Genomic DNA, 15,622 nt, shown 5'->3' on the forward strand with positions numbered 1-15,622 from the left:
CTTCATATTTTTAGGCTTGCTCAAAGCCACTTGGGATAGGAGAGTTAGAGGAAGAAGGAGACAAGTCTGTCAACTGGGTATTTATGAATCAGCCCTAAGTTCCTTGTATCATGATGGAGAGGTTTTCCATTTTAGATAAATTTATAGTAACTCCTTTAAAATGAAACTGTGAGATAAGCCCTGCTTTTCTTGTTTCTGGAAATAAAGTAAGTTGCGTATCTAGAAAAAAATTGTTGTGCTGTGTGGTGTTCCTCACTTGAACAGGGAATCCTGAAGTCAAAGTGTAGATGGTAATAGCAACAGTACCAGGGAATTTGAACAAACAAATGATTAGGAGGTAGAAAAAGTCATTAATGTCCAGGAAATCAGTGGCTGATAGAGATAAGGGGCTGATTAAAAGTTCAGTTGCTTCAATTCAACACAGATGAAGTCTTTATGTTACTGGTTGATACCATTGGAAATTTAGTTTTTTGGCACCTGGATGAGATAACAGATAGGAAATGAAAATATGCTTTATGTTTTCAGAAAGGGTTAATCTTAGGCAAAGGGCATTGCTTCTTTGCACAGAATGCAATGGCTTTCTGAACAAGTATGTGAATACAGACCATGAGCAGGCTTTCCTTCCAGTTTGATATGAGGACTGTGGGCCTTGTTCCTGATGGCATGCAAGATACTCTGATTATTAAACCCAGTTTAAGGGTATGATTTGTCTATGAAGCTTTTTTTAAAGTTAATTACAAGAAAGTTAAGTGGATACTGTAAGAAATTCTTTTACTTGAGTTTACTATTTATTACAAGCAACTCTGTTCACAGTGACTGTAATGTGTCATATATGTGGGGTTTATAATTCCCTTGGGATTTGGTTGTGCTGATGTCTTCCACTACATTGTGATGGAGTTTCTGAAAGGAAAGATAAAAGTCAACTCTCTATTAATTTCATAGTATGTGTTGTACTGTGGAAGAAACCTGTCTGGTGGTTAAAGCTGGGTCCACTTGTGCTAAACACAAGTTAAAACCAAATTAAACCTTCTGGATTGGTCAATACAGTGTTCTCTAACACGAGATGTGATTCAAAAGCCTGCCCTTAGACTGTCAGTAGAAGCATGAGTGCTCAGTAGCTTTGTTCCTGTTGGCTGATTGTTTGCCGTGTGAGTCATCAAGGTGATTTTTGTTGTCAGATCTGAGTCCTCATCAAATTCTGTTAGGTGCTACCCAGCTAATTTATTTTTCTTGCATGTGGAGTGATTTCTTTCAGGATGCTTTCCTATTTGAAATGTTTTGGGCAATGTGACTTCCTCTTACTACTTCGAAAGAATTCTGAATATTCGAATGTTTTAGGTTAGAAAACTGAATGTTTTCTTGAAATGTTATATTAACAGTTCCAGGCTGTATTAGTGTAAGAGGAAAAATTATTGCTACCACTTCTTAGGGTTGTCTGCTGCCTTTGTGAAGCCTGACTTAAAGGTGTGAAGAGAAAACTTCCTACCCTGGTATGGTCCTCAGATTTTTCAGGTAAACAGAGATGAAGTTGCAGCAAGAAGTCCGAGGGTAATCAAGAGACACTTCGGGGCCTTGGGATGACTGGTTAAGAGATCAGGAGTACAAGTACTTTTCTCCTCTCTCCTTCAGTTGCAAGGAATAAGGGAAGAAACAGGAAAAGCTGGAAGATCAATACCTTGGCTCCGAGCCTGGTGTCATTGACAGAATTTTGATTTTCTTTTTTTTTTTTTTCATCTTGGGTTGGTTTATACGATGCCAGGCCTGTTGGCAACAAACAGGGTACACCTGTCTCAAAGGGGGGAAAGTGTCATTGAGACACTTGAGGGCTCATTGAGAGAGCTTTAAACTAGATTTGAAGGGGGAGAAGGATGAAACCAGGGGGCAGCACCAATGTTTAAGGGGTAGCATGCTAGTGAGATCCTTCAGTCTGCCATCTCAGTTGAGGTAGGGGATAGAGATCCATGTGACAGCAAAGACAAAAGGGTCACTGATATGTTAGAAACCACAGAATTGCCTGGTTGCATAGGAGTTAGAGCTTTTCACCCTGGATCACCCTGGGTTCAGTAACCCAAGTGCATCTGTGTCAATGCATGCAGCATGGGCAACAAACAGGCAGCCAAGTCACAGGGCTTCCCCAGGGCTCAGTACCAGCACCAGTTCAGGGTAATATCTTCATTGATGACTGAGATGAGGGAATCAAGTACACCCTCAGTCAGTTTGCACAGGACACCAAGTTAGGTGAGAGTGTTGATCTGCTGGAGGGTAGGAAGCCTCTGCAGAGGGATCTGGACAGGCTGGATCAATGGGCCAAGGCCAGTGGTATGAGGTTCAACAAGGAGAAATGCTGGGTCCTGCACTTAAGTCACAACAACCCCGGGCAGCACTACAGTTTGGGGGAAGAATGGCTGGGAAGCTGCCCAGCAGAAAGGGACCTGGGGGTTCTGGTTGACAGCTGACTGAACATGAGCCAGCAGTGTGCCCAGATGGCCAAAAAGGCCAATGGCATCCTGGCCTGTATCAGCAATAGTGAGGCCAGCAGGACCAGGGCAGTGATTGTCTCTCTGTACTTGGCACTGGTGAAGCCGAAGCTCAAATCCTGTGTTCAATTTTAGTCCCCTCGCTACACAAAAGACTTTAAGGTGCTGGAGCATGTCCAGAGAAGGGCAACAGAGCTGGTGACAGGTCTAGAGCACAAGTCCTGTGAGGAGCAGCTGGTGGAATCACTGTCTCTGGAGGTATTTAAAAGACCCATAGACGTGGTGATTAGAGAGGTGGTTTAGTGGTGGACTTGGATGCGCCAGATTAATCTTTTGACTCATCTTAGAGGTCTTTTCTTACGTAAGCAATTCTGTGAGTCTGTGATTTTACACTTAAATGTTGGGATTATACTTGTAGCCTAAAATTGGGTTCCATTATTTATTTAATAATCTTTATTTATTAATCTTTTAAATGTACATGTTTCTCACCTTTATTGCTTTCCAGGTTTGTGCCCTGTCTGCCAGTGTTAAGTGGACAAATCTTTTATAAAGGATTGTGTCTGAAAGAATGCAAAAATATTCTCTATGTTTTCAACTACTGAATGTTGCTTGAGGGTTAGTGTCGAAATTTCTTCCAGTTCAAATGAAAGCTTATGTATTTGTAGAAGGCCAATATAATACATCAAATAAATTCCATTTAAATGTTGAAAATAACCTTATCAGCAAATTCCACTGCTTTGTTTTCTTGGTGATCTTGTTAAGTAAGTGTTAGGTAAATTTGATGTTGAGGTTAGTACGTGCAGTGCTCTCAGCAGTTTTACAGATTTCTACTGCAGATAACTGCTGAAAATTACTTAATTTTCTTAGCTTTGGTATGATTTGATGTGGCCTAATGCATCTTGTAATGTATTATGTTTAAGTCATATAAGTGACATCTTATTGAAATGAACGTAGTTTTTCATTTTATTTTTAATGTCTTACACTGGTACGTATGTGTTCCTTAACGCTCCTGTCAGTCATGTTTATAACTACTGTACCAGTGTACACCAGTCTAATCAAGCACGGGGAGCTGGAGTACCTCCTTCTAAATCAAAAAAGGGCCAGACACCTGGAGGTGCTCAGTTTGTTGGCTTGGAGTTGTACAAACGGCTAAAAGAATTTCTGAAGAACTACTTGACAAATCTCCTTAAGGTAAGATGGGACGTGAGATTGATCTGCACTTGTAGTAAGTAATAGGGGCAAGGTTGAGAAAAGCTTATATCAACAAACCTAGAAGTGTCTGCAGCCACTGGAAGTTAAAAAAAAAAAAAGGAATAATCTTGAAATTTGCTTTTGTCTCCATTAACCACTAGAATGTTTTGTAGGCTTTACCTCAGTTGCTAAGTTGTACCTGTGAGCTGCTTTTCCCCATCAAGCCAAAACAGCATTCCTATGTTTTAGAGAAGTACTGTTACATGCCATCTTAAGCTGTCTTGTATTTTAACATTATCCAGATTTACTCATGGTTTTACTCCCTTGTCCATTCAGGCTGTAGAGGTCCAGTTTGGAAAGACGCTTGAACTTTAAAATTTTATCTTTCCTTTTTTATTTTTTTTTCTTAAGAAAAGGAAATATTATGCCATACCTGTTTTCTTGAATGTGGAGCTTTATTTACTACCCGTTTACTTCATTACTACTTCTCTCCCATCCACACTCACTGGTGTCAGCTCCCCAAGGAGCAACAGTGGGAATGGGTGGTACATTTTATGGAGGTTGTCATGTTGAATGCATTACCTGGTGCACCCATCAGTGTCAGTGCTTGATTCTAACATAGTGGCCTCATGCTCTCTCCCACAGGAGGGACAGGAGTATCTTCTGGACCTTTGTCTATGCTGTGCATTTTTTTCCCAGCATTTTAATTCCAAAATCTCATACTGGCTTTGTGCTTTATTAATGTAGGACTAGATGTATTAACACTTACGTTTCCTATGAATACATTGCATGGTGTAGATTAATTACGCAGTCAGTTTGGACACCCTTATATATCTTGGTTTTACCTTGAAATTGCCCAACAGTACTGGTAAACTGTTGTTATTTTAGGATGGTGAAGATTTGATGGATGAGAGTGTGCTGAAATTCTACACTCAACAGTGGGAAGATTATAGGTTTTCAAGCAAAGTATTGAATGGGATATGTGCCTACCTCAATCGACATTGGGTTCGTCGTGAGTGCGATGAAGGTCGTAAAGGAATATATGAAATTTATTCAGTAAGTAGCTTTTTGAAGGGTGCAATTTATCTATTCCATCTGTCATGTTTGCATTATCATCCTGCAGATTGCTGCTTGAATCCTGTAGGAAGTTCATAGAAGTTGAGCAAAGTGGAAATCTCCCTTCCTTCCATACTCCCACCCCAGTATATTTGTAAAAATTCCAAGGGTCTCAGCCTGTGAGATGTTCAATCTGCCTTGTATGTATTGAGACTTGCAGTATTAGACTGTTGAGGGTTGTCTGTCTGAATATTTGCTGCTTATACCACTGTCTGTGTGCATCAGTGTGGCCTTGTCATTCCACTTAGAATTCAGCCAAGTGTTTCAAATACCAAATGAAGAAGTAACTTGCAGTTTTTTTCTGATGACTTCAATGCATCTCTTCAAATTTTTTAGCATTCAAGCTGCTAAGATTTAGTCAACATTTGGTTTGTAGTGTAAGTTATTTTGGTACAGTTCCAAAAGATTGATATGTGATCTTGATAAATCTTTTTGTAATGTAAAGTAATATAAATAAGAGAAGAACTTAGCAGAAGTTCTGTATTTCAGATAACTAAAAGTTTGTTGTTTGGGTTTTTTAGAAATGATAATTATTGTCCTTGCTGGTGTAGCATTAGGAAAGTGATGTACTGTTTTACTGCTTCACTAAAATAACTTTGCATATAGTAGAAAAACAGTTGGTATCCTTAGTTCCCTTCCTCTTAACTTTACTAGCCTGATGCTAAGGGACTGTGTCAGCCTGGAAATTGCCAACAAAAAAAGCTGTATATTGTCAAAGTAATTTCCTGGCTTTGTTAGTTTTCACAGTTGGCAGTGGATCACTGTCAGGAAAGGTAGAGTTAATAATAAAGCAAGTGGTAATTTAGGTGTGAAACAGTCTTGTTGACTGAGAAATGTGTGTGCCAAAATACAATAATTGTAAGAGTTCTGATTATTTAGCATACTATATCAGCTTTCTTTAAGAAGTTATCCTGCATGTATATGTATGTATGTAAATATTTTTATTCCATCTTTCACCTCCTTTCCTTTCCTTCTAGCTTGCCTTGGTGACCTGGAGAGACTGCTTATTCAGACCATTAAATAAGCAGGTATATATATAAATATATTATTATTATAGTGTTACTTTATTGGGTTAGTTTTATATATTGTTAGTAACTGCTTCAGAGAGAATTTAGAGGATGGGAGGGGCACAAACCCTGGAAATAAAAGGGAGCCTTCTGCTTCTCTTTTGTGATGTTAAAAAAGATAAATATTTGAGGGAATAGGCCTTTCTCCATGTGTATGATTGAACCTTGATAACCAAGACTGTTAATCTCTCTGCTGAGAGGACCCTTGTCTTTTTTTAAAAAAAAAGCTAAGGAGACTCATTTTAAATGAAGTAGCAACTTTAGCTGTTTAGTCTAAGCCATGCAGGAATCGGGGCTGAGGACAGTCATGTCTTAAGGTTTGAGAGTCAAGATTTTATGAGAATAGTGACAGGCAGGGATTTTGGTCTTTTCTGATGTTACTGTGAACTGTTAAATCTACACTGATGCCTGGGAGATTCGGGTGAACCAAATATTTTAAATTATTTAAATCAACACAATATAAAAGCAGACATTCCACCACAATTTTCAGGTATGTACGTATGTTGATTTCACTTACTTACCAGTACTTCATGATGAAGTAGTTGCAGCAGATCATTTGTGTAAAGAACAGGTGGTGAGTTCAGCTCTTGCCACAGAGTCATCTTGTCTTTTAGGTATAAAACAAAAGAAGTTTGGCTTAGAAGGTGCTTTTTTGAAATAAAAAAAAAAAAAAAGAGAAGAAAAAAGACTAAGCACTTTAATACCCATATATATCTGACCATTAATCAGACTGTAATTATGTTATATAACTTAAAGGTGTAACATACTCTGTAGGAATTTCATATGTTCAGATCTCCTTAAATGTTGTTTTCAAGGGGCTTGACTTGTCTTCAGTATAGGAGTACAGTCCTGATTAAATACTGTGCTTGATCTACCAGCTGCTCTTTCTGTGCTTGACTTACTTTTAATTCCTGTTTTCTAAGGTAACAAATGCGGTGTTGAAATTGATTGAAAAGGAAAGAAATGGTGAAACTATCAATACAAGGCTGATCAGTGGAGTTGTACAATCCTATGGTAAATGAGATTTCTTTGAGGTTCTATTATTTTCTTAAGAATAAGTAAATATAGGTACCCTATCAGAGCCTGGAAGTAACATCCCACCTCCTCGGATGTCCAATAAAGATTTTTTTTTTTATAGTAACTTAAATACAGTTATATATTTTTTAACTTCATATTTGTACTGACACTTGGTACAATTACAGTTGGTTATACCATATTTGTTATACTTGAAAGTGCAACCGATGGACAAGAGTGTTCATTGTTTACAAATCTGTTATTTAGAACCTAAATCTGGAAGGGGAGAAGTATAGTAGTTTACAAAGCAGAGTGGGGTTGTTTTTTCCCTTTTGCACGATATTGAGAATTTTGCCATCCAGATTATAGGTTTCATTAATAAAAACAAAAGCATATAATCTGGAACTCTAAGAGGGGGGGGAAAATTTGAACTAGCTTCTGAGATTGCAGAGTTTTCCAAATCCTATAATCCATTTAAGAAATGTATCCAAAAAGGAAATTTACGTGAGTAATGTCTTGTGTTGGTTATTGTGTAAGTGCAAAATCAATGTGTATTTTTAAAAGTTTTTAAAAGTGGCACTAATACAGTCCCAATCCATTACCTTCATCTAAGTTAAAAGGAGTGTACTTCGTTTATTTGCAAGAGACCACTTCATAAAAAACAATTTTGTCATTACTTGAGTTTTTTTGGGTTTGTTTCTGTTTTCATGTAGTGGAGCTGGGGCTGAATGAAGATGATGCATTTGCAAAAGGACCTACACTAACTGTCTATAAAGAATCCTTTGAATCTCAGTTTCTTGCTGACACAGAGAGATTTTATACACGGGAAAGTACTGAATTCTTGCAACAGAACCCAGTCACAGAGTACATGAAGAAGGTAAGTTACTTAATCAGCTTTGTGATTCATTTTTTTCCGGATACAGGTATTTTTTAGAGGTAAAATAATATAAATTCTAGGCTCTTGTTATCAATTTCTTAAAATGCTGGTTTTTTGACAGGAAGAGTTAGCTCTTTTTCCCTGTAGTGACTTGCTTCTGTGTTTATCTGGTCTGAAGTTTGTCTCCTTTGCTGCATTTCAGGAAGTACAGTGGAAGTTTGAAACATTCTTAATGGGCAAAACAGAAGAGAATGTTAAAATAACTTCACATTTTGTTAGACTTCAAGACACTAAAACAATAATTTTGCTTTAAACCTACAGGTTGACTGTTCCTGTACAGGAACTGTGTGTTGGCACATTTATTGGAATCTCTTCCTGACCAAGCTGGCTAAGGAAATAGATCATTAATGAACTTTAATTCTCTCAGAATATTTCATTGTAATGAACCTTATGCAGTTACTTCTGATCAACAGAGGCCAGATTTAAAGTCTTGACTAGTCTCTGCTTTTGGGAATCCCAGACAGAGCAACTAAGAGCAAACAGGATAAACATTGACTATTTCTAGCCTGGTTATTGGATCAGTCTTACTGAATGTGAAATAGATAGGTCATCTTCCGTCTTGGACATGTGCTGCTTTATATATTTTTCTCAGCACATTTCTTTACTTTCTGAATTGCTGCTTCTTTTTTCCCTTTCAGCTTAGTTAAAAAATAAGAGTTTTTTGAGTATGTGATATGCAGATACACATCCCTCCATGCTGTATCTTTTGTGCAATGCTTTTTACCACAGAACACATCCTCTCTTGACTCTTGGCATTAAAGTCAATGAATTAACCAAGAAAAAAAAGTGGGAGAGTCCTTGATATAACATAGTAAAATGAATCATGCCTTTAGTCTGTTGGGATAGTTGCCCAGTAATTAGGCAACCTACCTATGTTTACTTTTCTGTTGTTGAATTAATTATTTTTTGCTACTTCCATTTTAATTTCTTGTCTTAACTTTCATCCTAATATACGTGTAAAAAGGGAGTAAGGGAATTTCAATCATTCATAACCTGAATGACTGGCTCATCCAGGCTTCCTTGGTACAGGACAGTAAAAAGCTGTCTGAAGGTCATTGCTATTTCAAGAACTGGAGATTAGTGGCAAGTAGAAATAACTTATTAGTACCCCAAACAATCCTCAAGTCTTCAAAGATCCGCAAAAGAGCAAATCACTGCTAGAAGCTGATGTTGAAGTTGAAAGCACTTATAAACTTGGCAGAAGACAGGGCAGATCTTCAGCAAGAAAATGTGTAGCCTTAAGTCTCTGCTCAAATTAGTATAGTAGAGATGTATACAAGCTATTTGAGCAGTCTTGGCATCTCCTTATAGACTAGTGGTTATAAGATCTTAAAAGTAATCTGTTGGAAGCATGAACTGCAGACGGAGTAATCTGCTGTTAGTATGCTTACTTGACATTCTCCCTGAAGCACTGTACATTAAGTTCTGACTGGGCATAAATAGCATCAGAAAATAAAAAGAAACCTGTTGGAGTACCTTAGTGCACACCAGCATAACATCAGTGTTACCATGTTATAGTAGAATTGTGGTTGTTTCTTGTAGAATACTCAATGAAATCTTAATTAGAATTAGGATTTGTGTGTATAGTTATACAGGCAGACTTACTGAGTTTAGAAGGAATGTGAATTTTTCTTCTCAGGCCAGAACTCATGAGTAAAGCTGGCATAGCCTGATGTGCTGTAGGGAAAAAGGTCAGTATTTTTTAAGACTGTCCCTTGAAATATAGTCTGAAACTGAACTTTTGATCACTGTAGTTAAAACAGGTGAAAATATTTTGTGTGAACTGATTATTTTTCCCTTGTTTCTGAAATGTGACTTTAAAAGGAAAATGGAATTATAAGAACACAAAAAAAATGAGACCATAAGCAAACATGAAGTCAGAGTAAATATTTCTTTTCATAAAGGAGCTGAGAGTTTACTGTTAATGTTAAAAGTGATGGTCTAAGGATATTTTAAGAAGCAGCATTAGAAGCAGCAGAATTTCTTGAACTACAGAAGTACAGAATTGCTTAAATACAAGATCAGTAGAACTACTAGTCTGATTCCAGTCCCCAGTGGTCATCAGAAAGATTTACTGCTATTTGCTGTCAGTAAAGATTGTTACTCCATACTGGTAAGAAACTAGCAAGTACTCTGAAGCAGGAGCTTATATTCCTTCCCAAACTGTTGATTTCATTTCCTATATTTTAATCAGTTCTGGTTTAGCTCTAGGAGACAGTAATCCAGGGCCATTTCACAAGAGCTTAAGTGCAAAATCATTACAGAAAGAAGTGAAGCTAACAGTGAGATTATTTAAAGCTGTCTAAGTATGATGCAGTGGAATTGTTCCTTTTTTATTGTCCGTATTATGATCTTTCATGCTTAGTCGATATTCTGACATACTAGGAAACGGAATTAACCTAACGTCATTTTCTTGGGGACACTGCTAATTTAAATAATTTGGACTGATAAGAGGACATACACACTTTATCCCTAATAATGTGCTGCAATTAGAGATGGCTTGTAAAGCAAATCTTTAACACTTTTCCAAACAAAATAGAGATAATTGTTATATAAACAATTTCAGTTTTACATTTTGGCGTAGGTACTATTCCTCAAGTGACATTTAAAATTTTAGTTTGCCAGGAAGATACACATATGTAGCATTTCATATGCCAAATTAAATGCTAGTATAATTTAAATGATTGTAGTTTATTGGGAAGCTTTTCTGTGTAAGAATGTAGATGAGATCATTCAAATAAATTTGTCATAGGCATACTGTTAAATTGTAGTTTTCTGCCTTTTAGTTTTGTGGAGGCATGAAATACATTCATGTTTGTCTTAAACAAAACTACCCCTGTAGCTGGTGAGCTTTCTGATTCTAAAACTGCCAGCATCTCATGTCAGCAGCTTTCTCTTTTTCTGACAGCAGATTTCCATCTGTAAACTTTTTATTCAGAAGCAATGGGAAAACAGTCTTGCTGTGATTCTCCCCCACCATTTAAACAGTACATAATATTATCATCAACATAAGCATCGATTCCAAACATATGTTATGATTTCCAGAAAAACAACTGCTTGAGTAGGTGGTCCATAACACCACATTAGTGAGAGGTTTGATTTTTTTATTGTTGTTTTCTAGATTATTTTGCCGTTTCTAGATTATTTTATCTGTTTTCTGCTGTTGGATTCGTGTTCTGCCTTCCATGCAGGTTTCATGTTTCCCTCTGTGTGTTCTGTAGGCTGAAGCTCGCCTTCTTGAGGAACAGCGTAGAGTTCAGGTATATCTCCATGAGAGCACACAAGATGAGTTAGCACGAAAATGTGAGCAAGTACTTATTGAAAAACATCTGGAGATATTTCATACAGAGTTTCAGAATTTGTTGGATGCTGACAAAAATGAAGGTAAGGAGATTCAAACATTGGTTTTAGGCTTAGAGCTCTCCTCCCTGATGATTTGTGAATAATGCAAAATCTGATGCTGGCTAAATATGATTTGTTCAGGAATTAGATTAAGAGAAAAGATAGTCACTAAACTGATTGACAAGCAGGTTTTGATTAAATTGGGATGTCTGATAATATTGCTTCAAGGAACCTATCCCAATCCCAAATACTAAGGCAGAACATCACTAGTTTGATTTCTATTAACATGGCTGGAAGAGCTTCAAGAGCACTGGGGCCATCCTTCCAGCAGGAGCTGAAGTTTGTGTGAGAGAGATGGGAGATGAAAAACAGATCATTGCTCTTCCCAGCTGTTTCAGTTTAGTCCATGGATCTTTCTGAGTCATCAGTGAGAATTTTAAAATCTAAAGTATTTAGAATTATGTATAGGAAATGTGAAAAGAGGAATAGAAGCAAATAAGTAGCTTTTAAAACAGACTTTATATAAAATACGTAAAACCCCATATCAGCACAAGGAAAGGGTGGAAATTACTAACTGATGAGTTAATTTTAGCTGTGAAAATGAGTCTTAAGTGTTACTAATGGATCAACTTTATACCATCATTGAGAATACATAGAATAAAGTCTTCTTCAGCAGTTCCTCTAACAAAAGTGAAGATTATCAGAGTTTAGGTATCTTTAAGGAATTGTCAATTGTATTGGTTTTTACGAGTTTCTTCGGAAGTTAATACATAGCACAGAGTAAGTCACAACTAGGGGCAGGTAATTCCTGTGGATCGTGCAGATGATAAGGGTGAATAATGTTTCTGATTTTCCAGTTGAGGAATTAATTAAATCTATATTTGAAGTCAGAGTAAGGCTCTGTAGCTGAAATACTGCTTTTAAGGATTTAAGAGATACTATGATTAAGTTACTAATGATGATACTATTCACTTGAAAGTTTTGGATTGCAACTATGACAGTCTCATTATATATCAGTCTCAAAATAGCAACTATGAATTATTACTGTAATAGTCATGTTGATAACTAAGAGATGATTCAAAACTGAAAAGGGCAATTCAGCATGATTAGTAGGTCAGAAGCTAGCTGATTCAAATATAAATATTCTGTCCTAGTATTTAAGAGTCAAATGTTTATGTTTGTAAATATTTACTTTCTAATTGGAATAAATGACTTTATAAATGACTTCTGACAATCGAAGTAGTAGTAGAATAAGCAAGAGAGGAGGTGTTTTGGACTCAGGAGGCCTTCACAGGCTTTTTTTCCCCTTTTTTCAAGCTCATGGGTTATGTGAGCCTTTAATACAGTCACTTACTGTAGTGATGCAATTCTGTAAGTTTGTCAGGGTGAAAAAAAAGAAAAGGAGTATCTTGTGTCTTGGCCACTGTCTAGCTATATGTCTTTGGTTTTACTTTCGTTTAAGTTATTTCTAAGATAAGTTAGGTCTTTTAAAACACTCGATTTTCTTCTTCTTTTTCAAAATATTTTCTTTTCTCTTATCGGGCTTCACTTGTGCAAATTACAGTAGTTCCCTGCCCCTTTTCTAAGTTTCACAAAGCCTCAAGATTAGAAACATTTATTTTGAAAGATTGTCTGATAATTCATTCTTTAATCACTCTAATCAGTTCATTCTCAAATTTGTGATATGCTAACATAGCCTTTTATAGACTATCCTAAACTTACAATAAAAACTTCTTGCTCTCTGTTGAAATATATATTGCTTTGCTCTTGAAAGTACACACTGGTTTTGAGGTCCTCCCATGTGAACTGTGCTTAAGCATATCGTATTACAGGCCACTCCTGTTGGTGTTCTGTAACTTTTTAATCTCATTGTGCAACTGATAAAGTGGTTATAAAGGTTGTGGGACACATTCATCACGTATCACCTGTTCACATCAGTATGATCCCTATAGGAAATAATTATGTTTATTGGGAGCAGACTGTAACAATGTAGGTGGAGTCATTGTGCAAATCTTCCTCGAGGCTTTGTGGCATCTCTTCCTTATTTCACCTTACATAGACATCCTGATAGAGACCAACCTGTGAATCCTTGCTTGTGATACATCTGTCAGCAGCTTATTATACCTGTGCATGGCGTTATTTTCCTATCTTTTTTGTAAAATTCTGTACAGTATTCTTATGTTCTTATAAAGGTTAACATCAGGTTGCAATCATGGTTTTCACAGAAAAAAAAAGTTTCCTTTTCTAATCAAAGTTTGACAAAGTTCTAAGGAACAGAAAATGTTACACAGAAACCGATCTAAATTGAAATGTCATCGCTTCTGTATTAGAAGGCATCAAACTGTGTGTTGTATTTCAGAGTTAGTTAGAGCTCCAGCTTCTTTATTGCTCGGTTTTGTTTAATCTGATAATCCTCATGTGGTTACAAATTGCTCATAAGCCCTTCAGAGAAGTCCTTACACTTTAGAAGAGCTTGATGCAGCCAGCAACCTTAAGATGGAATTGACAAGGTGAAATATCCTCATTAGTGTACAGTAAATAATCTGATTGTTTACTGTTTCACTTGAGTGCCTGTTCAGTGAGGGCGAGATTGCAAGAGGATAACTAGTGGGTTTGCATACCTGGTTTACAGTCATATTAAAGTTTGCTTTTTTATTTTAAAGAGTTCTGTACTCAGAAGGTGCAAAGCATCTACCCTGTTGAAACTGAATAATAAAACCAAAACTCTCTTCAATATTAGACTTTCCAGAATTACCAGTTGATTTGGAAAGTCTTGGCTGAAAACTGGTGAGATTTTAATGTGATGTTTTAACACATGTGAAATGACATCCAATTTATTTTTACCTTTATTAGTTTTGTTCTATGGTAATACTTTTCATAACCTCTTTTTTTCTTTCAGGTACAATTATTTCTACTGATAATCAGTTTGGGGATTTTTTTAAGAAATGTCTCTTATTAACAATGCTTTATTGAGAGAAATTTGATTTATGATGTTTCAGTTTATCTGCTAAGGTCATATCAAGACATAACATTTTGCCTTAAATTTCCAACCATTACCACTGATGCTGCCCAAAGTAAAAGTGTTAATATACAAAGGGCCAGAGGTAGTGTTAGATCTCTGAGAACTATCCTGTTCAGATTAAGATTTAAAGGACAGTGGTCGGCTGGAGAATGTTGTACTTGTAGCGCAGCCAGCAGTAATGCTAATAACAGTCTCTAATTCATGGTAACACCTCAGAATTTTGTGTAAATAAGAGCATTTTAACAATCATTGCTTTAAATCTATGAAAACTAGAAATCAGAAGTAAATTGTCTACCATTCAAGTGGGGTTTTTATAGTCTTGAGATTTATGTCACATGGTGAAGCTAAAACATTATTAAAGGATTGTTTTCTCTTTAACTAGTGTTAGCTTCCCAGGTGAGTGCAAAGGTTGGCTATACTGTATACTTTTTTACTGTAGTTTTTTCTGTTTTTTTTACAGAAGCAATTGCATGTGTGTTTTTGTTGACAGTGGATGTTTAATTCCTATTGGCAGTTTGTAAATGAGGAATTGGAATCATAGCCAGTGCAAATGTAAATTGTTAGATTTCCTCTTTTTTTTTTTTTGCCTTTTCCAGACTTGGGTCGCATGTATAACCTTGTATCTCGAATCCAGGATGGCCTTGGAGAGCTGAAAAAGCTTTTGGAAACCCACATTCATAATCAGGGTCTAGCTGCAATTGAAAAATGTGGAGAAGCTGCTCTAAATGCAAGTATCCCATCAAACTAAATCTGTGTGCAGTTGCTGCCAGTTTTACATTGGAGGATGGTGAATGCTTTCTGATAAAATTTCCAGTTTGCTTATGTTTTCCCTCTCACTAATTTAATTTGTAGGTACTAGGCAATTCTTAAATGTTGATAGTAGGCTTAGAACAACAGTTATATCACTTTATTACTACTCTTTGAGTTTTGAGGGGGTTTTGGAGGTGTCTTTTGGTTTTATTTAGGTGGGAGGGGTTTTTGTGTGGTGAGGTGTTTTTTTTGGTTTGGTTTGGTTTTGGGAAGGAGGGTGAGTTTCTGTCTGAGTTTTTGCTCTCTGTCAGGATGTCATGCTGCTTGGAAAGCTGGCTGTGCAGATACAACACCCAACACTTACAATACAAATACACCTGACAGTCCACTGTTTCAAGAAGCATTATCTCCAGGGGACTGTATTTTATTTCATCGTCTTACAGAATTCTGACTTTGGTAGGACTGTCTGGAGAAAGCATCTGTTGGTTTGAGTTTTTTGGTACATGGTTTTATGCTTTTTAGAAAAGAATGAGAAACAGAAGAAGAAAAAAGAATTGAAGTGGTTGGAAAGGTCACAATATAAGGAGCAAGTCAGGCCTTCTGAAACACTGCAATCGTTTAGCCATGTAATCGGTTTTTTGATTTTTATCCCATAATTGTAATTTCAGACTTATGTCTAATACTGATTTGTATTCATTAGGGTTGC

At 36.6% G+C, this 15,622-nt stretch overlaps 1 protein-coding gene across 1 annotated transcript in view; it reads left to right on the plus strand.

The window, feature by feature from the left end:
* Positions 1-15,622, plus strand: part of CUL1 (cullin 1) — a 52,768-nt gene that overhangs the window by 24,106 nt on the left and 13,040 nt on the right. Inside the window, exons 3-9 of the mRNA XM_017822543.1 lie at positions 3,494-3,668; positions 4,557-4,724; positions 5,762-5,812; positions 6,775-6,865; positions 7,579-7,742; positions 11,024-11,186; positions 14,763-14,893. Of these exons, the coding sequence (XP_017678032.1) occupies positions 3,494-3,668; positions 4,557-4,724; positions 5,762-5,812; positions 6,775-6,865; positions 7,579-7,742; positions 11,024-11,186; positions 14,763-14,893 (943 nt within the window). The remainder of the gene's footprint in view (positions 1-3,493; positions 3,669-4,556; positions 4,725-5,761; positions 5,813-6,774; positions 6,866-7,578; positions 7,743-11,023; positions 11,187-14,762; positions 14,894-15,622) is intronic.

The sequence above is a fragment of the Lepidothrix coronata genome, unplaced genomic scaffold, assembly GCF_001604755.1.
Source record: "Lepidothrix coronata isolate B3197 unplaced genomic scaffold, Lepidothrix_coronata-1.0 Scaffold3, whole genome shotgun sequence".
In the NCBI taxonomy this organism is placed as follows: Eukaryota; Metazoa; Chordata; class Aves; order Passeriformes; family Pipridae; genus Lepidothrix; species Lepidothrix coronata.